Below are 24,382 nucleotides of genomic sequence, written 5' to 3' on the forward strand. Positions count from 1 at the left end.
GCTATTTTGTTATAAGGGATTTGAATCTTCACAATTTTTGACATGTTGGGTTTTGGAACCAGACCTCTCACAAAAGTCAAGGGCCAGCTCTATCCTGGTAAATGTTTTAATTTTCATTTCGTCAATCTGTCTGTCACTCATCTCTGCTTTTCAGACAGAGGAGCAAATAATGCTTCACCAAGTGAGATGGTGTTCCCTATACCTGAGGAGATGTCTAACGCATCTTAACTAACTCTTTGTCAACTGTATGTGTGATGCAGGCTTCTTCCGGTTTTGACCAGTGTAATTACATTAGTAAAATAATTGGTTTATATCTATGAAATATACACATACATTATTAAAAGCTTGTGTTTATTTGCATTCCCATTTTCTTCTGTTTGGTATTCTGTATTACAAACAACAGTCGATAATTGATCTAATCCCTTATTGTTTTCCAATAGACTTTTAGAGTATTTGTGTTAGAATTTACACTAGCATGTTAGTTTGGCTATTAAAGGCACCATCTCAAAAGGTCATTATCACATTGTTGCACATCAAAATATTTGTGGTAGTACCACTTGTTAAAGAATTGTGGTGTTATTAAAGAAGTTATTTAAGGGGGATTCCTTTGCACAAACCATGGGCTGGATTAGTCTTTTATAGCTCATAGGTGTTTTGCATGTCACTGACCCAAGTTGCACAGGTTCCGTGACTGAGAACTTTCAGTGGCAGGAGGTTATTGCCCCAATTACTGACTTTTGAGATTATTTTCTAGGTGTTGATACCTGTGACATAGATGAATTATCGTCAACGACTACTCCTGAGCAAGCCATGACAACTTCTACCACTTCCATAGCCTCTGGAGGAGAAGTTGAAGTAGCGCCACCTGTTTCTGCTAGGCCAGAAAGACTCTGCAAGTATATTCACGATGTGATTGCTACTCCACAGTATGCCAAAGAAAGATATCTTTTAGCGGGACACTGCAAGCCAAATACTACTCTAATGGTACAGTATGAGTGTTTAATGTATTTTATCTCATAGCTAATTTAGTTGGGAAGTAAATTGCAGTGTAGTGCATTTTCAAAATTCCCATTGTTCATATGCAGAACAAACCTTCGGTCTTAACAGTAGGATATTGCCCAAGCGCCAGCTGGTAACCGGTTAAAACAATCAAAGATTGTAAAGCAAGGAATCTGTGAGATCTGGCAACGCCTGCGTGTACGAGGTGAAAGCTGGTCAGAGACTGCGCATTCGACCACATGATGCTTTAAGTCTTTCTTTAACCGCCTTGGGGAGTATGATGCTTACGCTTTGCTCTCCTTCCAAGCCAGTTGTTTGTATATATATATATATGGTTATTTTCGGGATAAATCACCCTGGCGTTACAAAACCGAAGGTCAGAGGCAAAAATCATAAGTGGTTTGGAGATGTCCCAAGTCACCTTCTTAAGTGGTATGAATGTCAAAGTCCTGTCCTTAAAAAATGGCATTAGCCGGCCGGTCCCCTTAATGTCCAGAATGCTAGGCTCCCTAGCGAAGCTTCATCAGTGTTGCATCAAAAGGAGGACGATACTGCCAAGCCACCGCCTTCATGTTATCGGTCACCGTTATCGGAGCAGGAGGAGGGGGACACTCGAGCTTTTTCTTCCTTTGCAGAGGTTGTTGATCTCATTTGTGGGTTCAACAATCTTGAGTGTAGGATGCAAGCTCAGTCTTCTATCACTCCTACATGCATAGAAGCCTTAGTGGGTGCCAGTCAGGATCCTAAGACTTCTTTTGAACTTCCCGTTGGGCCACGCTCAGTCCGTCTTGCAACGTGAACACTTTGGTGTCGGACCGAGATGGCTCTCTACATTCGAAGGGAGTCATCTAAGTTTCTTCCTCCTCCTCTCACACAGCATAGGAAGTACTATTTGACTAATGTGGTTCATTTGATGCCTCGTCACCTTAACCCGGATATGATCCGATTCAACCCTGGGTTAACCTAAGACCAAGTTAGGTTGGAAGGTCCTTCCATGTCATCGCAAGAGGCCTTTAGCTATGGAGACTACAGCGGCTTCCATCTTCCAGACGGTCTCATGGCTTGACCTGTAGTCCACTGCAATAGCCAAAATTGCTTCAGATAGGTCCGTAGAGGGATTTGAGAGTTTGTCTTCTCTCACTAGACTATTGCAGTCCAGCAGTAAGGCATTTTCTTACCTGGCCCATCTTAGTTCGAACTTTTGCGCCAACCTCCTCCTAGCCAGAAGAGGTGCAGCTTTATCCAAGGTGGCAAGCTCAGTGGACTCTGAATCTTTGTCAGCTCTCAGGAACGATGATCTGGATACGCAGTTCCTGTTCCCAAGGACTGAGTTAGAAAATACCATTGACCAACAACGGGCAGATACTAAGGACAGGTTGGTCCATCAGGTGGTTTCCAAGTCGGAGCCACATTCACATTGCCTGCCATCTCCTACTCCTCCTCCTCAGCGACAGGTATGAAGATCTTCACCTGTTAAGTCATCTAAGGGTTCTGCTTTGGCAAGGGTCTCTCAGTCCCCCTCTCAGGCTGTCTAGCTAGCAGCAGCATCCCTTTCAATCCTACTACAAGCCTGGAAGGGGCAGAGGGGGTCGTCAATAGAGTGGGGACCTCTCTCTGTTGCCATGAGTAGGGGGATACCTGGCAGGCCATTGGGCAAAGTGGCAAGGTTATGGAGTGGAGAAATGGGTAGTAGATGTTCTGCGGGTGGGATATCTACTACCATCAAACTTCTCTCCCCCCCCCCACAGATCCTTTCTCGGTCAGACATATGCTCATGATTCCCTGAAGTTCTTGGCTCTTCAAGAGGAAGTGTTGAAAATGCTGGACAAGGGTGCGATAGAGGAAGTAATGCATCCCTCTCCAGGGTTTTACAGTCGTATTTTCCTTGTATCAAAAGCGACAGGCGACTGGAGACCAGTAATCGATCTTTCCACCTTAAATAATTTTGTCAGGAAGACAAGGTTCAAGATGGAGATGCCTCGGGCAGTGTTAGCAGCAGTGAGGGACAACGACTTCTTGCTGTCTATAGATCTAAAGGATGCTTACTTCCAGATCCCTATTCGTCCTTCGTCCAGAAAGTTTCTTCGCTTTGTTCTGGGAGAGCGGGTATTCCAGTTCAAGGTCCTGCGCTTCGGGTTGCTAAGTCTAGCAAGCAGCAGCATCCCTTTCAATCCCACCCCTACAAGCCTGGAAGGGGCAGAGGGGGTTGCCAATAGCGTGGGGACCTCTCCCTCTCTGTTGCCATGGGTAGGGAGATACCTGGCAGACCAGTGGGCCAAGTGGCAAGGTTATGGAGCAGAGAAATGGGTACTAGATGTTCTGCGGGTGGGATATCTACCACCATCCAGCGTCTCCCCACCCCCCACAGATCCTTTCTCGGTCAGACATATGCTCGTGATGATCCTCTGAAGTTCTTAGCTCTTCAAGAGGAAGTGTTGAAAATGCTAGACAAGGGTGCGATAGAAGAAGTAATGCATCCTTCTCCAGGGTTTTACAGTCGTATTTTCCTGGTATCAAAAGCGACAGGCGACTGGAGACCAGTAATTGATCTTTCCACCTTAAATAATTTTGTCAGGAAGACAAGGTTCAAGATGGAGATGCCTCGAATAGTGTTAGCAGCAGTGAGGGACAACAACTTCTTGCTATCAATAGATCTAAAGGATGCTTACTTCCAGAACCCTGTTCACCCTTTGTCCAGAAAGTTTCTTCGCTTCGTTCTGGGAGAGCGGGTATTCCAGTTCAAGGTCCTGTGCTTTGGGTTGACCATGTCCCCTCAGGTGTACACAAGGGTATTCACCCTTGTCTCGACATGGGCTCATGCTCAAGGGATTTGCCTGTTGAGATACCTTAAAAACTGGCTGGTCTTAGTAAGCTCCAGGGAGAAACTACTGCAGGACAGAGATCGTCTGCTTCAGTTTTGTCGGGAGCTAGGCATTTTCGTAAATGTAGAGAAGTCGGATCTCATTCCCAGCCAGAAAGTTCTTTATCTAGGTATGGTTATAGATACAGCAGCGTCGAGAGTTTTCCATCGGACCAGAGGTTGAAGAAGTTGGGGTTAGTGGCATGCAAGTTCCTATCACAACCAGAATAGCCAGCTCACCAGTGGCAGGTTCTTCTGGGGATTTTGTCTTCTTCGGAGAAGCTGGTCCCTCATGGTCATCTTCATCTTCGGCCTCTGCAATGGAGATTGAAGGACTTCTGGTCCCTGGCAAGAGATTCCCCTCTTCAGAGAGTTCCTTTATCCGCAGAGGTGAGGCAAGACCTTCATTGATGGTTGGACGATCAGAATCTCTTGGTTAGCGTCCCTCTGCGTTCTTCTCCTCCAGACTTCCTTCTGTTTTCAGATGCCTCTCTCATGGGTTGGGGTGCTCATCTAGGGGACCTCATTGCGTCAGGCATTTGGAGCATGGAAGACAAGCTGCCACACATCAACGTTTTGGAGCTGAAGGCAGCTTTTCTGGATCTGAGAGAATTTTGAGAGAAGATAGAGGGTCATTCGATAGTTCTGATGTCTGACAACACCACGGTGGTCACTTATATGAACAAACGGGGGTCTGGTGTCTCGTCACCTCCATTCATTGACAGTTGAGTTACACCAGTGGGCGATTGATAACTCGGTGGAGCTCTCAACCAGATAAATTCTGGGCAAGAAGAATGTGGTCATCAATAAGCTGAGTCATTGAAACTAAATCCTGGGCACGGAGTGGTCTCCGCATCAAATCGTGGTGGACAGGCTTTTTCAGGTTTGGAGAAGGCCTATGTTAGACTGGGAAGGTTTGTGTTAGAACTCTCTTCAACTCGCTTCAGTAAAAAACCGGAGGTTTGCTGTTCGGTGGTCCCAGGCGCCTTCCAACACCTTTGGGATAACTTCAAGGTGTACACCTTCCCTCTGTTTTGCTGATCCGTCAAGTTTTGAATAGGGTAATGAGTTCTCGAAATCTCAGGATGACTTTGGTTGCTCCGCTGTGGCCGCAAGCAAAATGGTTTCTGGATCTTCTGCTCTTTCTGTTATAGGTTCCAAGAGAGATTCCCCCATGGTGGCAGCCTCTTTGCCAGCCTCATGTCAAAAGGTTTCACCAGTAAGTAGAATCCCTGTCTCTTTACGGATGGAGACTGTCAAGTGTCTCCTCTGAGCGAGAGGTTTTTCTCGGGAAACAGCAAGACATATGTCCAGTTGTCTCAGGAAGTCCTCTTCAGCTGTTTACCAGGGGAAATGGGCAATCTACTGCGAATGGTGTCATAAACGGGGTTTCTTTCCACTCAAAACCTCTGTTCAGCATATAGCAGATTTTTTGGTCTTTCTCAAGGATGAGAAAGGCCTTTCAGTTTCTGCTATCAGGGGCTACAGAGCAGTGTTGAGTTTGGTGTTATGTCTGAGAGATGTAGACATCTCTCTAACTTGGGAAATCTTTTTGTTCAGGGGCTTTGAGCAGACCTGTTCTCCAAGGGAACTCAAGCCTCCAGCATGGGATGTTTTGCTTGTCCTGAGAAGTTTCACTAGAGCTCCTTTCAAGCCCTTGTGTCGTTCATCCTGTCAGAGCCCTACGCTGCTATCTTAAAAGGACTCGACATCACAGACCTGGGTGTCGTAGGCTTTTAGTTGGCACTGGTTGGTCCAAGAAAGAAGTTTCCAGGAACACTTATTTGTTTTTGGATATGTGAGGCTATCAAGCAGGCTTATTTGTCTCTTGTTGGTTGTCACTGAGTTTATGCAGGCTAGAGCACATGATATCAGAGGTATAAGTTCTTCTCTGGCATTTAAGAAATATTTTGCTGTTCATAGGATTTTGAGTGCTGGTACTTGGGTCCAATCCACATTCACGTCATTTTACCTGAGAGATGTTGCCCACAGGTCTTTGGACACGTTGTCCTTGGGCCCTGTGGTGGCTGCCCAACAAATTGTGTAACTCACCCATTGCCCTTCCCCAGGCAATTACTTAGTGTGTGGAAGAGAGAATCACTGAGTTGGCTGGTATCTTTCTTTCTCTTTGTTCCTTTCTTCTTCCTACGGGCGGGTCAAGGAATAGACACATCATATGCTGGACTGGTCCGATACAGGTGAGTAAGGTAGTCATACTGCTAATTAGTTTGCTTTATTTATTTTTAAAATAATCAATCCCTCTATTCGGTAGCAAATACTCTGCTCTCTGGCAAGGGGCGAGTGAGGAGTAATAACAAACCCCTGTGAATATGGTTTGTCATTTGAATAGTAAGAATTTTCTTTAGTTCCCTGGATGCAATGAATCTGCTTATATATCATTGTATTGGAGCCCAGACGGCTGAGTTGTTAGATATCAGTTTATCTATCTTCTCACGGGCATTGTTCCACCTTCTTTAGAACCCATTCTTCTAAAGAGGTGGTGAGGGGGTTAACTCCTGGCTGGTTTAGGATACTTTTACCTCCCTCCAAGTATAAGTCTATCCTATTGTTAAGACCGAGGGTTTGTTCCTCATATGAGCAAATTACAAATTTTTAAATCAATTTGTATTTTTAATAACAAACCTGAGGTCTTAACATGTACTGCCCACTTCCAGCCGCCCCTCTCAATCTTTTATTATCTTCTTGGTTGGGGAAAGACTAAAGCGTCACGAGGTCCAATACACGGTCTCTGACCAGCTTTCACCTCGTACACACAGTCATTGCCAGATCTCACAGATTCTTTGCTTTACAATCTTTGATTGTTTTAAATGGTTAAGACTTCATGTTTGTTAGCTATGAAAAATACAAATTGATTAAAAAAAATGTGTCATTTTGGCTCACAAAGACTGTAATTACAATATACACCACCATGTAATTGAATGTATGAGATCAATGTATTTTACAGGTTTATAGTACCGATTTAGAGCCAACACCACTCTACGTCTTCAAAATTATTCCTGATGTTGAGAAGGTGGTGCTGCAAGATGAAATGATTTTTCTCTCAGATTCCATCTCTCGCAGAAGAATTACAATAATTTCTACATTCTTCTCTTCTTCCAAAAAGATTGATGGCACTGCAGTAAGTTGTAATGTAAATTGGTGCATATTGATTGTTTTAGTTTTTTCAATCCATATTTTTGGAGGCATTGAATACTGATTTTTGAAGGGATGCTACCTACATTGCATAGTGCCATGCCTGAAGGAATGTAGGTACCCCAGTGGCAGTTTTATCAGTTTTTTGTATTTTCTGTTGTCCCTGCTAGTAGCAGTTTTAGCACAAGATTGCAATGGATTATTTAATGAAAATAATAGGTTTTTCATTCATTTTTATGCATTATTGTGTAATTTTTCCTGTCTTCAGGGAAGTAAGGTGAATCCAATAATTCAAGAGATTGACCTTCCTGGAGATGAAGAGATAATAACAATGTTTCCTAGTCCTCCATTAGTGTTGTCTTCAGATAACAGCTCATCACATTCTGGAAGGTCATCTGTAATTGGGAGGTCAGCTAGAGAAGAGGAGGAAGAAGAGGAAGTAGAATTACCTACACATACCTGGCCTCATGGCTGTATGATTTTGACTACTGAAGCACTTTACATATGTCAACCTAGGTAAGATGAAGTATTTTGGTGAACTTTAATTGCTTTTTGGGATGAAATAAGATTGAAAATCACTAACTTTCTGTTAATAAAATATTAAAACTCCCTAAGTTTCTGTTGACAAATTTTCATCTAAGAGACCAAGTATTTAAGGCATGCTACTTAGATAGGTAATTAAAAGAATGTAGGAGTCTTAATTTTATTGCAAGTAACTGTAGGCCTAGGCCAACCTTGTAAGGATTTGGAAGTGAACTAGTTCTAAATTATTATTATATTTATGTTGTTTATAGTTATACATAGTACTTTTCCACTCATAACTTAAAGAAAAGAAAAGACTGTACATTGATTTTGAGGAAATTTGCATACTATATTATAATTGTTTGTTGCTTTACAGAAACAGTGTAGAGTCTTTATTCATGGATTTGGTGCTAAGAGCTGGTGATATTGATGGTGCAAACAAGTTAGGTGTTATATTTTCATTGGATCCAAAGCTGTTTGAACTTGCTGCTGATGTGAAACTGAGATCAAGAAATTTCAGTACAGCCATAGCTCTGTACAAACATTCAAGGGTAAGATAGAATCTTTTAGTTGATAGTGTAAAGACAAGTGAGAGTAATTCGTAGAAGTAAGAACAAATAAGATTATTAGTAGTAGTTTTGAGTAGTAAGGTAATTCCTTTTATTTAGGAATGTTATTCTTATCTAATGGAATGTCTTTTAGTAATTCTTCCTTTACTGATGTAGTAGAGTAATATACCCTCCTGCAGGTTTGTGTAATTTCTTCATTTTCAGCTGAAATTGTTATGCATAGTTTTTCTTGACTGAAGTGTATGTAATGTAATTTGTTGGAAATTTATATTTGTTCATTGATGTGTACTTCTTTCTGTATTAGCTATTTCAAAACTTAAGCAGAAACTTGTGTTTGCATTAGGTACAGTGGTACCTCGACATACGAAAGTCCCAGCTTATGAAAAATTCAAGTTACGAAAGCAAACACAAATATTTTTTTGCCTCTACATATGAATATAATTCAGGTTATGAAAGGTTGTTGCTGTAAAGTCCGGAGATTCGCCCGGACCACCGAGAACAATTTTAAAACTCGCACGCTGCCAACTGAGTAGACTCGCCACCATCCTCCCACTCTCCCATTGGTTCCTGATGCTAGTCACCGCCATAAAATCCTGCTCTCCTATTGGCCAGCATCTCTCCCATCGTGCTCTACGTAAAGGCGTTCTTCTTCTTTGCACCAGCGTTATTGGACACACACAGAATTCGTTCGTTCACATATACGATTTTGTTTGTTAACGTAAATTTGTGTTAGTGATTTCGTTGTACTACTTTATCGTGTTGTGTTAGAACTTAATTAGTATACTACATAACTTAATTACGTACAGTATAGTCATGGGTCCCAAGAAAGTTGCTGAAGTTCACGGAAAGAAGAGGATGCTCTTATGGAGACAAAAATGGAGATTATCAAGAAGTATGAAGCTGGCATGTGGTTGAGTGTGATCGCTAAGGAATACGGCCGAAATCCATCAACGATAGGCACCATCCTTGAGCAGAAGGAAGCCATCAAAGGAGCTACACCTTCCAAGGGCGTGACTGTTTTGTCCAACAAGAGGAGCCACATGCATGATGAGATGGAGAGGCTGCTTCTTCTATGGATTGAGGACAAAGAAATTGCTGGCGATACGATAACCGAGACGGCAATCTGCCAGAAGGCCAGCGCTATTTTTGGTGATTTGATTGCCCAGGCCGAAGACGACAGAGGAGAAGGGACATCGACGGCAACCCCAGACTTCAAGGCTTCTCGTGGGTGGTTCGAAAAATTCCGTAAACGGACTGGCATCCATTCGGTGGTGAAGAAATTGAAATTAGGTAAAATATAAAAAAGTAAAAAGAATTGTAAAAATCCAAAAAAGACAAAATAAATTTTATTTTAAGTTTTTTGTAAAGTTAAGTGTTACAGTTTTGTTAATGTGTTTTGTAAAGTTTAGTTTTTTCACCTCGCTCGAAAGGTAAGGTTCCACATTTTACTACGTACTCATGTATGTACGCACAGTATTTCTTGTATACCATGTACACTAATACACTTTATTTACAGGTATGTAGTACATATTAGTAGTATATTTAGTTCAAGTTAGGTATTGAATGGTCTAAATTGTTGTATTTCATTGTTTATTGGTCAGTTTAGCTTTATTATAAAATTTACTGGGGTGTTTTTGTAGGGCTTGGAACGAATTAGGCAATTTACATGTAAAATGCCATTCAAGATACGAAAAACTCAGGTTACGAAGGCCGCCTCGGAATGGTTTAATTTCGTATCCTGAGGTACCACTGTATTTGATTTTTATAGCTTTTCAGTTATGTATTTTTCTTAAGGGTAATTATTAGTAAAAGGATTTTGACGTAGGAAAAATCTATTTCTGGGCGATTGGTTCGTGTCGCCCAGCGAAATAATCCTTTAATTCATTATTTCTTAGGTAAATGATCTAACAAATACCAGAGAATAAACAAAATAAAGAAAAGGTCAGTATAACTGACTCGCTCACCCACGAGGAGGGTGTCGGTATGAACACTAGGGCGAGTGAGACCACTACCACGAACTTCTTGTCAATTAGAAATTTCCCACAACAAAATCCCTCAGGAAGAGAGCCGACCCACAGAACGGGGCAGCAACTATACTACTACTACAACCCACGCTTAGGTGACTGCCGCGCCTCTGGTGGCCATCCTGAAGTTAGCAATCAATCTTGAGCGAAGGGTTGGGAAGAGGTGGGATTTCGCTGGGTGACACGAACCAATCGCCCAGAAATAGATTTTTCCTGCGTCAAAATCCTTTTTCTGGGCTCAGTTCGTGTCGCTGCGCAAAATTGTACCAGAGAATTAGCACAAGATTGAAATAAAGAAGGTCTCAATAAAACTTAAAATTCAACTATATACTATAATTGTAACAAAATATTTATACAATTGTCCATACAATCTGGATAAAGAACAATACTTAAAAGTAACTTATAGCTAACTTATTTACAAAGTCTTACACCAGTTATAGGGTGAATTAGAAATAAACATGTATGTGACAATCATAATTTAAAACACACTAAGTAAGTATTAATAAAAATTAACAGTAATTGTAATAAAGCATGTGTGTGAGCAAACTTAAACTAAAAACACACCAAATAAGTTTCATAGATATCAATAATCAATACAATAACCATTGGTAATGGGGATGTGGCACCCTAGCATAAAAATAAGGGGACCACATCCTAAAGTTCAGTATGTACAATCAATTGTGGGTGACCCTAGCAAAAAAATAAGGGACACCCACTAAACCATCACAAGAGCAGCTAAGACTCAAGGGCAAACGTAGATGAACATGGTAGGCTAGACAAACTGTTTGCTGAGATAGGTAGAAAGGAGATCTGGATCTTCAACTAAACTACTGAGCAGAGTCAGGGGAAACTATGTTACCCGCTGCAACTGCTGAAAATTTTAGAGATTCCAAAGACTTGCTAAGTAGTGACGCTTAAATACTGTCGGCGATTTCCATCCAGTATATTTTTTCAAATCATCAAAATTCATATGTTGAAAGTCATTGATTGAGGTGGCTACTGCCCTGACATTGTGTGCCTTGGGGAAGGATTCAGGGTTAGCTTGCTTAATAAAGTATAGGATCTGTTGCCTAATACCTTTAATTGATAAAGTACCACCTTTTTCTCTTCTAAAGAGAGGACCCGAAGAGGATGAGGATGTCCTAGACAGAAAGGCTCGTAAGGTCGTTACTGGACAAAGAGAAAGATCTTGGGGAAGGGGTATAACCTTCCATGGTTCCCACCTCAACAAAGGATCCTCATTTTTTGCTAAAAAGCTGCGATCCGGAAAAAGCAGAACTTCTGAAGGAAGAAATTCTACATGACCCGCATCTCTGGATAACGCCGACAGTTCTGAAATTCTAGCTCCTGAAGCCAAGCTTAATAAAAACAATGTTTTTCTTAAGAGCATTATAAATGAACATGTCGTATTATTTGTATCCGAAGCCAGTTTTAGAACATCATTTAAGAACCATGACACTGAAGTAGGCCTTACTGAAGGTCTAAGTCTAGCACAAGCCTTGGGAATAGACAAAAAGTAAGAATCCGTTAAGTCTATGTTAAAACCCAATTGAAAAATCTTCTTCAAGGCTGACTTGTTTGTCGTAATAGTACTAGCTGCTAACCCTTTTTCAAATAAGGATCTGAAAAAGGATATAGCCGAATTGATTGTCATGATTTTAATGTCTGATTCCCTCAGGAAGGATGCCAACTTTTTAACTGCAGCGTCATACTGCCTTAAAGTTGAATCTCTTTTATCCGATTCCAGGAAAAGGATATTTCGTGGATCAATATTTGCATCTCTCTTGGCCGCAAACGTCATGAAGTCCATAAAGTTAGGGTTTTGAGAATTCCTGAGGAAGCGAACACAGTCTTCATTTGTACTGACTGGGAGAGTCTGGGATTGGGAATTCAAAGAGGACGAAGACCCAATTCCAGGATCAAGAGGTACCATTTGCTCTTCGGCCAGTCCGGAGCTACTAGAGCTACCTGACCCTTGAACGTCCTGAGTTTGTTCAGTACTTTCAGGAGAAGATTCACCGGAGGAAAGACATAAATCTTCTCCCAGTTGTTCCAATCTATGGACATAGGCCAGAGGGTCCAGGTTGGGAGCCACATAACAGGGAAGTTTGTGGTTCGTTTGAGATGCAAACAGATCAACTTGCAGGCCTGGTACCCTCCGGAGAATCCATTGGAATGAACTGTTGTCCAGTGACCATTCCGACTCCAGAGGAACTGAATGGGATAGAGCATCTGCTATGACGTTTCTCACTCCGGCCAGATGGGTGGAGGAGAGGTGCCAACTGAACTTATCCGCCAGGGAAAAGATGGCTGCCATGACATGATTCAGGTGTCTTGACTTGGAGTCTCCCCTGTTTATGCAATGAACTACCACTGCGCTGTCCAGAACTAACTTTATATGAGAGTTCTTTGGGGGACGTAACCTCTTCAGAGTCAGGAACACTGCCATTGCTTCCAATACATTTATGTGAAGCTGGCGGAATTGGGGTGACCATGTTCCCTGAACTTTCTTGAACTGAGAATATCCTCCCCAGCCGCTTAATGAAGCGTCTATGTGGATAGTGATTCCCGGAGGGGGAAACTGAAGGGCTACTGACATGGACAGGTTCTTTAACTTTGTCCAAGGGCGCAGACGATTCCGTAGAATCTGTGGTATTGTTGATAGCTTGTCCCTGGATCTGACATTTGCTCGCGAGCGCCAGATCCTGGTTAAGTCTTTCAGTTTGGCTTTCATCAAGATGTTTGTCACTGAGGCAAATTGGAGGGAACCTAGGATTCTTTCCTGGTTTCTCCTTGAAGCATATTTGTACTTTAGAAATTGTTTCACTGACTTCGCTATTTCTTTCCTCTTGGCTGATGGAATGGACAGAGTATGGGAGGATAGATTCCATTGGATGCCCAGCCATTGAAAGTTGGACTCCGGAGTGAGTCTTGACTTTGTCCTGTTTATCTGGAACCCCAGATATTCCAGGAATTGAATGACTTTCATTGTGGCTTTTCGACATTTCTCGACTGTTGGAGCCCAAATCAACCAATCGTTGAGGTACGCTACTACCATTATCCCTTGAGACCTCAGTTGTTGAACGACTACTTCCTCCAATTTCGTGAATACTCTGGGTGCTACATTCAGACTGAAAGGAACTACCTTGAAGGAGAATGGTTGATCTCCTAGTCTGAAGCCCAGGTAAGGGCGAAAGTGTCTTGCAATAGGGATATGATAGTATGCGTCTGTAAGATCGATAGAGGTGGTGACGGCCCCATGGGGAAGTAAGGTCTGCACCTGCGAGATAGTCAGCATTTTGAACTTGTCGCAGCGAATGGCCAAGTTTAAGCGGGACAAGTCTAAGATTACCCTTCTTTTTAATGAGCCTTTCTTTGGTACGCTGAACAAGCGACCCTGAAACTTTAATCTGTTGACTCTCGCTATTGCTCCTTTCTGGAGGAGCTCCTCCGCATACTCCGTCAGTTCTTTCGATGTAAGTTGAAGGAATGGTCTGGGTGGAGGGGGGTCCCCAATCCAACTCCAACCCAGGCCTTTTGACACAATGCTCTGTGCCCATTTGCTGAATCCCCACCGATGCCGGAAGAGAAACAGCCTCCCTCCTACCTTGGAGATCTCACTGCTGCTGGGTCGAGTGACCTCCACGGCCTCCACGGAAGTGCTTTCCCCTGTTGAGCGACCTTCCTGATCCTCTCTGACGAAAGGATCCCCTAGCTCTACCTCCCCAGGCGAACCGGTCATAGTGTTGGAAGGCTTGGCCCTCGAACACCTGGTTAAAGGCGGGGGAGACAGCGTAGGAGGTGGAAGGCTGAGCCTGAGGGGAAATCACGTAAATGGGTTGAGCCGGTGTCTTCGAGGTAGAAGGCTGGCCTGATTGAACAATCGGCACAGCTGACACAGCTTGGTTAAAGCGTTGAGGCTTCTTTTGATAAGGCTGGAATTGTTTAGCCTTTTTCAGCTTCTTGCCTGCTGCAGACTGATCTTGGCGCCTTTTAGCAGTGAGGCCCCAATGATCCTTGAGGCTCTGATTGAGCCTCGTTGCCTCATTTTGGACCTCCTTGACCATTGCTTCTGGAAAGAGGTCTGCCCCCCAGACGTTTGAGGAAAGCAGCTTATTCGGCTCATGCTGAATAGTTGCTTCCTGGAGGACATGCTTTCGACAATTAACTCTGGCTATCACAAACTTGTACAGGTCCGATTGGACCGTATAAGTCTGTGACTTGGTCAATAACTTGAAGAGCGGCTCTGAAGCGTAGGATATAGCCGCTACTTCTGTCATTGCCATGGTGTTCATCGACCTGGCAAGCCTAGACTTGGCCTCAAACTCAGCTTGAATAAGGCTATCAGGAAGTCTTGGTAGCTTCTCGCCGAACTGGTCCATGGCGCAGTCCGGTTTGAGCTTACCTGCCGAGAAGGTGTTTGGCAGATCCTCCCACAAATCTCCGAGCGAAGGGAGCAAAGGAGAAGTGGGATCTGCTTCCCTTAACTGAGGTAAGGGTTCTCCCTTCAGGCCAGCTGGGATGGTGACAGTGGCGATCTTCGTTAAGAAGGGGAGAGGAGCCTCTTCCTCCATCGTAAAGATGGTGAAGGGGCTCTTGAAAGCTTGAATCCTGGTGTTCGAGCAGTCCATCTCCTCTAGACACCGAAGCCACTCCCTTTGAGCCTGGTCCCGGGAGTACAGCACTGTCTCCCTCGGGACCTTATCCTCCCTAGTCATAGCTGCCTCTGTTAGTCTGGCGTAGCCAATGAACGGTGGTTGAAGGTTCTCCGGATAAAACTCGAAGTCTTCAATCCTTCGAGTACCGCACTCCAGGATGGAGATGAGTTCGTCCTGGAAAGGGGCGTATGAAGCCACTCTCCAGGGGTTGTTCATTGAGAACGGAGGCAGAAAATCGTGGGGAGGAAGCTGAACTAGACCAACACCAGGTGCCGGAGGAGTAGCTTGAGGGGCCTGGTTAAACCCGGATATTATGTTCTCCTGTGTCGTGATCCTGTCGGATAACTGGGAGAACATCTGCTCCATACTGTTCCTCAAAGAGCCTACCAAGTCCCCCATCCGCTGCATCATCCCAATGGAGAAAGCGTTGAGATCAAAGGCCGGAGCCGATGCAGAGGTGGAAGGGTAACTCGGTAGAGGTACCTCAGGAGGAGGAGAGACCGTTGACTCCGCCGGAGTACGGGGCCTCTCCTTGGAGGACTTGCTCTTGGAGGACCTAGAGCCTGAAGCAGAAGATTTACCCTTCTCTGCTCCGGGATTTGAAGCCGAAGACTTACGAGACGATGACGCCGACGAAGTCTTTTTGGATGACGACGACGCCTTCGTTAGGGTTTTCTGCACTCTGTGCCCCTTCACCTTGGGTTTCACAGAAGCGCTAGGCGTAGAATACTGGAGCTCAGCTCCTGTAAAGCCTTGGAAGGAAGCAGTAGAGATAGCGGGAGAAGAAGATCCAGAGGCGCCCAAGGGAAGCCCTTGAGCGTCCAACGTACCTACCTCGACCAACAGGTCGTCTACACCTACCATCGGTTCCACATTCAGGTCCAACGTCGCGACTTCCGCTGAGATATCCTGGCCTGGTTCCTTCATGCATGCGGCGACCTGCCGCTGGATTGCCGTCATCGTCGGGGCTGCCTCCGCCGGGTCGACGTACCCCGTCGACTTGCCGCCGGGGAACAGCAGGACAGCCATCCTCTTTTCTAGAATGTAGGGCTGTCCCTTGGCGGCGTTCTTGCCGAAGCCGCCGACCCAAGCCCTCTAAGTTGCAAGGGCGGTCTCTCTAACAGCGGCAGCCTGTAAGAGAGGGTTTCTATTAGTTTTTAGTTTAAAGTTGAGGTTCAACCTTAGACTAAAATAGAGCCTTAAGCCTACAAATTTTGGGCATATATTTCACAAAATATGGAGAACTTAAGCTTAAAAGACATATTTGAAACTTAAACTTAAGATATAATCCAGTATTTACATGCTATATATACAGCTGGAAATACTTACCCCGTCCAAAAACTGACTCACAAGATCATAGCAGATCGTACACGTTTCGTGGAACCAGACCTGCAGATTCCCGTGAGGAGTCGCGCACGGAGCATGGGACCTGCAGACTTCATGTCCACAGGGGTCCTGGAGCACGGCGTTGCACCCTGGGTGCTCACAGTTGGTAGTCTGTAAGTGGAAGGATACATGAGTATCATTATAACACTTACAGGGCTACTCTAGAACTCCGTTGCATGCCGGAGAGTGAAAAATTTTTGGGCATAACCCCTCCCCTACCGCCTTAATAGGCATAATATATAGCTCCGGTGTGAGCCGAAGTAGGAAACAGAGGGCAAGGGAGGGACCCAGCTTAAGATAACTTATCAATAACTTATGATTAACTTAAGCATAAAATAGCACAAAATTCCGGAAGACGATTCCGAATCGCGGTGGTGTCCGTCTCCGCCGGCTGCGCCGGAGAGACGGGATGGTTAAGGTAAAAGAGACCGACTGTACGCCCGAGGTCCGCCAGTAGGCGGGGTACTAGCTCCCTCCCTCGCAATCGACGGGGCTCCGGGAAGAAAACAGAGAACCGACATCATGGGGAGGGGGCGAGAGGGCGAAACAGAACTTGAGCCTACAGCGGAGCAACGGAGCAACAAAGGACGGGGGAGGCCAACCCCCCCACTTCGCCACAACGGAGCACCGTGAAGCAGAGAGACAAGGTCACTCCCAGTCCAGTGTCTGTCCAGCCTCCCCTACTCCCTCCGCGTAGGGAGAGAGGGAGACAGGCCCGGGTGGAGCGAGCAAGGACAGACCTCCCTCCCCCCAACTCTATGGGAGAGCGGGAGGAGGGCAGGGTGACTGGGACGGGCGTCTGGCTGTACCGCGATCACAGGGTGACCACGGTACGATAACACGATATAAACAACGAAATCGATAGCCTAGGTTAATGCAACCAAACTGATCAGCAAGATGCAACAACTGATGCAACAAAACTGATAGTAAGGAAGCAACAAAACTAATGGGGACCATGAGACCATAAACCTAGGCTAAGATAACGTACCAGACGCCCTAGGCTAACCAAAACCAGATAAAATAATTAAAATAAATAAAATAACACAAAAGCGGGGGAAATAAATATAGGAAGAGAAAAAGTCCAGGAGTGTACGACTAACCCGAAAGAAAGTCTACCACTCAAAGCTAGCCTGGGCCGATACTAAGAGCTATGGCTAGGGTCTGGATGGAAGAGATAATGCCTACGTAAGGTATAGAAAGACATGCATGCATGACATAAAACCAATGCAGGCTAGATCCCCTAGCAAAATAATAATCATAAAAAGGTCTAGAGACGTACAGAATAAAGGGAAGGTTCCAGGTATGGGAGACCGAGAACGAACCCGCCACGAGGCAGAACAATGCCGCCATGCTTCCGACCGAGAATCTGTATTTATACCTAAAAAACGGCAAATACTGACTCAAGAAAGGAATGAACTAAATAGGAACCTTTCGGAATACTTAACTTAGCTGATGCGATGGCTGAGCATTCCATAATGGCGGAAAATCCTCAAAAAGGGCACGAAAAACACAGCAAGAAAAAATGCGGCGTCTCGTAGACCTCTAACTTAAAGGATGGCCACCAGAGGTGCGGCAGTCACCTAAGCGTGGGTTGTAGTAGTAGTAGTTGCTGCCCCGTTCTGTGGGTCGGCTCTCTTCCTGAGGGATTTTGTTGTGGGAAATTTCTAATTGACAAGAAGTTCGTGGTAGTGGTCTCACTCGCCCTAGTGTTCTGTTTATACCGACGCCCTCCTTGTGGGTGAGCGAGTCAGTTATACTGACCTTTTCTTTATTTTGTTTATTCTCTGGTATTTGTTAGATCATTTACCTAAGAAATAATGAATTAAAGGATTATTTTGCGCAGCGACACGAACTGAGCCCAGAAAACAGATTTGATTTTCAGGTATAAATTCTTAGTAGTAATTTCCATAGGAAGATGCAGATGAGGGTTCAAGTGAAACTGAAGTATGCATTTTTAGCATAATTTTTTCATCTTTTACAAGATGTTATACCCATTCACAAAGTTACTGCACCTTTCAAAAATTATGTCCCTTTAGAAACTTTTTAATTTCTGAAGTACTAGTGCTACAATTAGTATGTTTTTATGCATTTAAGTATAAAATTGGTATGGGAAGTTTGTGTGCAGTAGACCCCCCATATTCGCGGGGGATGGGTACCAACACACACACATCCGCAAATAGCTTAAATCCGCGATTACTTGAAACCCCTGTAAAAACACTTAGAACGGCCTTTTTTATAGAAAAAAAAACTAAAAATGCTTATACCTGAGTATTTTAATACTTTTATCACAAAAAGTGCATCTAGTCATGAAAATGATAGGAAAATGCAGTAGTTTGTGAATATTTCTCAGTGAAAAATATCTTGAATAGGCGAATTTTCCACGAATAATGTGTATATATGATCCATAGAAAAATCTGCAAATAGATGTGATACAAAGGTAGTACATAACCCTCTTACGCCGATTGGACGTATTAAACGTCGAGTCAAAATATCTCCCGTATGCCGATTGGACGTATCATACGTCGGCTCAAAAAAGTTTTTTTAAAAATTCGCGGAAAAATACTTATAGACCTACCAGCCAAAAACTTTTGAATCACACGCCTTGGGGGATGCTGGGAGTTCACGGATCAAGGCGTTGTTTTGTTTACAATCGCTACGCAGGCGCGCAAGCGCGAATTTCTTTCTTATCGCACTAAAAAGTATCAGTGACACATCTCAAAAATTATTCCGTCACTTTGACATAATTTTTGAACTATTTTAAATTATCCTTTACATGAAGTATTATATATGAAAATGTGCGCAATTTCATGTAAAATACAACGAAAAAATACTCATGATTGTAGCTTTTATCAGTTTTGAAATATTTTCATATAAATAACGATAAGTGCAAAAATTTCAACCTTCGGTCAACTTTGACTCTACCGAAATGGTCGAGAAACGCAATTGTAAGCTAAAACGCTTATATTATAGTAATATTCAATCATTTGCCTTCATTTTGCAACAAATTGGACGTCTCTAGCACAACATTTCGATTTATGGTGAATTTATGAAAAAACTTTTTCCTTACGTTCGTGCGATAGCTCTTCCGATAAATTTTTTCATGCGATTGTCCTAATGTTTGCACCCTTTTAAATTTGCCGTTACATAAAGTTTAATATATGGAAATGTGCAAAATTTCATGCACAATACAACAAAAAACAACCCATGGTTGTAGCTTTTATCAGTTTCGAAATATTTTCATATAAATAACGTTAAGTGCAAAAATTTCAACTTTCGGTCAACTTTGACTCTACCGAAATGGTCGAAAAACGCAATTGTAAGCTAAAGCTCTTATATTCTAGTAATATTCAATCATTTACCTTCATTTTGCAATGACTTGGAAGTCTAGCACAATATTTCAATTTATGGTGAATTTATGAAAAAAAAAAAAAAATTTTTCCTTACGTCCGCGCGGTAACTCTTCCGAAAAAATCAGAATTTTTTTTGTGCGATTGTCGAAATATTTGCACCATTTAAAATTAGCTGTTACATAAAGTTTTATATATGAAAATGTGTGCAATTTCATGTAGAATACAACTAAAAATGATTGAAGGTAGTAGCTTTTCTCTTTTTTGGAAATATTTGCATATAAATCACGATAAATATAAAAAAAATCTCGTTCGGTCAAATTTGACTCTACCGAAATGGTCAAAAAACGCAATTGTAAGCTAAAACTCTTACGGCCTAGTAATATTCCGTCATTTTTCTTCATTTTGAAACAAATTTGAAGTCTCTAGAACAATATTGTGATTTATGGTGAATTTTTGAAAAATATATTTACCTTCACTCCCCGCGCCGATTCGCGGCTGCAAGTCTCCGAAATACGTACATTGCATTATCCTAATATTTGCTCCTTTTCATATTAGCTGTTTTATAGAGTTTCATATATCAAAATGTGCGCAAATTCATGAAGAATACAATAAAAAATAAGTGAAGGTTGTAGCTCTTTCCATCTCTGAAATATGTGCATATAAAAATATATATTTATAAAAATTTCGACATTCGGTCAAATTTAACTCTTCCGAAACGGTTGAAATCTGCAATTCTAATCTAAAACTCTTACAGTATCATAATATTAAATCATTTGTCTTAATTTTGAAACAAATTGGAAGTCTCTAGAACAATATTTAGAATTACGGTGAATTTTTAAAATAAAATTTTTTTACGTCCGCGTGTTACGAATTCGTACATCATTTTGTGATAATATTTTTCCGGTGTTGCTTTTATTGTTTTACTATGTATTATATATCAGAATTATTGCAATTTAGTGTACAATACAACGAAAAAAAGTAACTCGTTAGCTTTGACCGTTTTTTGCACAGCGTGATTTGAATACAATTATCTATGATTTTTTTTTTTTCGCTACCATATCTCGCATTATTTACATATGATAATGATATTATTTTTTATTTCTGATGATTGCATACTAAACTTCAGGCAATGATAAAAAAAGGAGCCAAAAATGAACTCTTAATCTTTAAAACTAAGCGCGCTGCGATTTTTTGAAAAAATTATTTTTTCCGCTTCCGCGCTCACTCCAAACCGGCGCCGGCATACAGGAGAGGTTTTGATTTTTAGGGCTTCGGCGTAAGAGGGATAATTTGCAAAGTGTTCGTCATTAGGACCTCGCATGATCATGAGACGAGATTGTTCAGTCAGGCTGGGTTGATAAAATGAATTTGTTAAAACATATCATAGACGTAACTAAGAGTTGTCGTTCGGTTAAAATTACTTTCGTAACCCTGGAGAAATGTACATGAAGTATGTACGTATTTCTCTCTCTCTCTCTCTCTCTCTCTCTCTCTCTCTCTCTCTCTCTCTCTCTCTCTCTCTCTCTCTCGTAGTTAGCCCTCACAATACTTGATTGTAAGTTCATTGAATTTTACCTTTACCCACTGCAAAGAGTATGTACATAACTATATACATGTTTTCTTTATTTTATTGAATTGTGTGACGTATGAAGTTTACCTAGTGGTGTAAAGAAAACTAAATTGACTTTGTGAGGGAAAAAGAAAATGGCATGCCATGAATTATGGGTAACGTTAGTATACGTATGTATGAAACTGTACGTACGTATGTAGTAGTTACTGTAGCTCTATTTTTATGTCAACATTTATTTCTTATAAAAGGGTTATGTATTAAATTAACTTTTGAATGAAATCACGGTATTATTAATTTAATTTGAAATTTAGTTTAATACTTTTGGAGTATGATTAGGGTCTTATTTAGTGTTTAAACGTTAGAAATAAGCATTTATTACCACTTTTAGTGAGTGACCATACCAAACTTACGTGGAACTTCACCTTGCGTGAGGTATTCCGGAACCTAACCTCACGCAAGTTTGAGGTATTATTGTAGTTACAGGTAATATGTGAATTAATATACAGTTGTAAGCTTACAAATTATTTCATTCTAACTTGAAATCAAACTCATCTGCCATTATTAAAAATAGGAAACAACCTATTGGTGAAGGTAATTACAAAGAGGTGAAGTAGAAGTTCGGAGTTGGTGTGTCTTGTAACTGAATATTTGCTCATGGAATAGAGTAAGGTGTAGATTTGGTGATAAAATATTTCCCAATATAATACGAGTATGGTACCTCATTTGTCCAACATTCTTTTTTTTTCCAAAATTTGTATGAAATTTTGTGCTTTTGTCAAACAAATACTCGTACTTTGACTTGACTGATTGTCTTGTTTATATGTGGCCTGCGAGAAAAACTTTATTAACATTTTTTTTTCTTTACAGTATATAGGTAATTTAATGGTAACCATATTCAACAAAATAGATAAAATAATAATGCTTTTCACAATAAGATTTAACATAAAAGATGAACAAAATCATTTCAACATGGTGACACACACCTGACGTGAGATAGAGGGATGGAGTGTTTATATTTTTGAGGAGAGAAGGAAAAGAGCCAGTAAAAACATTACTATATGTACTTACAAGCAGTAACAATCCACATAAAAAAAATATGTAAATGAAAGGATTATCACAATTGTAAATTTAACGTAATGATACACTATGAAAACAATCAAATATACAATACATACAGTAACCATGAAAAATCAAGAGTGCCTTACTTGTGGAATGCTTGGGATTGGACTGCGTAAGACGGTAGAGAGGAGAAGGAGGGGATGTTGGTGGGTTATTGGGTGTGAGATGGGTTTCTACTTCCCTCTGACTTCCCAGCTCCTTTTGGAATATTTTTCTCTTTCGCTACACTTTGCCTGTTCCTTTCACCTACACTTGATTTGACCAAATAACTTTTTTTTTATGTCAATTTTTTCTAGCACTGTAAAAGTAACTCATCCCCACATCATGTAACACATTAGTGCTACGTTCAGCTTCTGCTCACCTTGGATAGTTTGTTTAAACTACTACTTGTATAAAGTTATTTGATCTCGCTTTCCATTTCTTACTTACATCCTTTACTTATTATTTATTTGTTTGCAAAATTCATTGTCGCCCATGTCTTCAGATGAGGAGGATGTAGTACAGGATTCCTTGCCTTCATTGTCCTGCTCGTCCTTGTTAGATATTTTCTTGATAATTTCCCGGAGTTTCCATGCTTGCCGCATTGTTATCTCCTGCTTCGACTTTCCTTATGAGGAAACTTCCTGCGGACAACTCAAACCTCCCAAAGTTAGTGCTCTCTTCTTCCACAAAGAAGGTACTAAGAGAGGGTGGTTAGACATCTGGTTGACCTCTTGTAAATTGGTGAAGAGAAGTTACCCCTTTTACGCCACCGGAGAAGCTCGTTTTCTGGGAGTTTCTGCCTCCTTCCTCCCAAGGGACTTCTCTAGGCTGGTCGATGCAATACATTGGGCCGCTTTTTCTTTAGCCAAAGTAATGTTCTACTCCCCCAGACTAGACCACTTGACCAGGAACCTGTTTAAGATTTTTGAAGTGAATAGTTTCTCAACTGGACTATTGGAGCGTTGTCTAAAAAGATTGAGAACTTGGAAAATTTTGCGACAGACTGGTTGGGCATACTGTCGTGTTCTGACAAGGTGGTAAGAGATAGTTCAACAGAACTAAAATCTCTTTTTACGTGTGTTTAAAAAAAAAAAAAAAAGTTGTGGTGCTTGTTCTCCACCAAAGGGGTGACCACTAGCCAGAAGTTGGTGCTCATGTTCTCGTTGTTGGACAAATCTCACCTGTTCTGGGGGACTTGGCTCAAGAGATTTTGTCGTTACAGAAGAAATCCACCAACAATCTTCTATCGCAGTCCACAAAACAGCCCAGGGACTCCTCTGCCTTTGCAATGAATATCCTTTTCTCCTCTCCAACCTCAGCCCTTTCTTAGAGGCAGACAGAGAATACAACAGAGACCTCGCGCTAATCTATGACCCCTCTCAAGATCTATCAAGAAGTCGACCTTCGGGCCAGCAACCAGAAAATGTGGATTTTGTCTTAGGTTCTTCAGTAGGGGTCAGACTGCTCCTCATTTGGAAAGAATGGAATTGAAGAGGTGTGGAAACTTGGGTATTCAAAGTGTGGAAAGAAGGTAGGTTACTCCATTTTTTTAAGGATAACCCTCTTTCAGCCGAGTTGCCAATTGTATTACTCCTTACTTGGCGAACTCGAGAAATTTGTGACCCTCTCTCTCAAGAAGTAGGAGCCCTTGTATGCAAGGGAGCAATAGAGTTAGTCGAGGGTCAAGATTCAGAAAGGTTTAACAACCGACTCTTCTTAGTCCCCAAATCATCTTGGGGCTAGAGGCCCGTCCTGGACATCAATACCCTGAATTGGTTTATTCTGAAAACAGAATTTCGCATGGAAATTAATTATTCGGATATGTTGGGCATCTGTTAAGGGGACTGAATGCTTCCCCTTGATATGCATGATGCATACTTTCATGTCCCAAATCATCCGGACTCCAGAGAGTTTCTACAATTTCTTTTCAATGGAAAGTTCTCCAGGTTTGGGCCCTGTGCTTCGGCCTGTCCACGGCCCCACAAGTTTTTAGTTAGATCCTTGCCCCTCTCAGCAGTTGGCTTCACCTTCTCAGCTTATATAAACATATCCTTCTCTTTGAATGACTGGCTTCTCTGGTCTATGTTGAGAGAGGTGTGTGTGGAGGATTTAATGAAAAATCTTCGCCTGACGAAAGAGTTAGGGATTTTGATAAACATACATAAGTCACGGACGACTCCCATAAACATA

The 24,382-nt window shown here is 42.1% G+C and overlaps 2 protein-coding genes across 2 annotated transcripts in view; one reads left to right on the plus strand and one right to left on the minus strand.

Annotated features, from left to right (window-relative positions):
• Nucleotides 1-24,382, minus strand: part of LOC135224546 (uncharacterized) — a 387,606-nt gene that overhangs the window by 268,648 nt on the left and 94,576 nt on the right. The window lies entirely within an intron of this gene.
• The window catches only part of LOC135224545 (uncharacterized), a 202,735-nt gene that overhangs the window by 104,395 nt on the left and 73,958 nt on the right, over nt 1-24,382 (plus strand). Inside the window, exons 6-9 of the mRNA XM_064263642.1 lie at nt 755-984; nt 6,825-6,998; nt 7,281-7,528; nt 7,911-8,085. Coding sequence (XP_064119712.1) covers nt 755-984; nt 6,825-6,998; nt 7,281-7,528; nt 7,911-8,085 — 827 coding nt within the window. The remainder of the gene's footprint in view (nt 1-754; nt 985-6,824; nt 6,999-7,280; nt 7,529-7,910; nt 8,086-24,382) is intronic.

This window comes from Macrobrachium nipponense, chromosome 12 (assembly GCF_015104395.2).
Source record: "Macrobrachium nipponense isolate FS-2020 chromosome 12, ASM1510439v2, whole genome shotgun sequence".
Lineage (NCBI taxonomy): Eukaryota > Metazoa > Arthropoda > Malacostraca > Decapoda > Palaemonidae > Macrobrachium > Macrobrachium nipponense.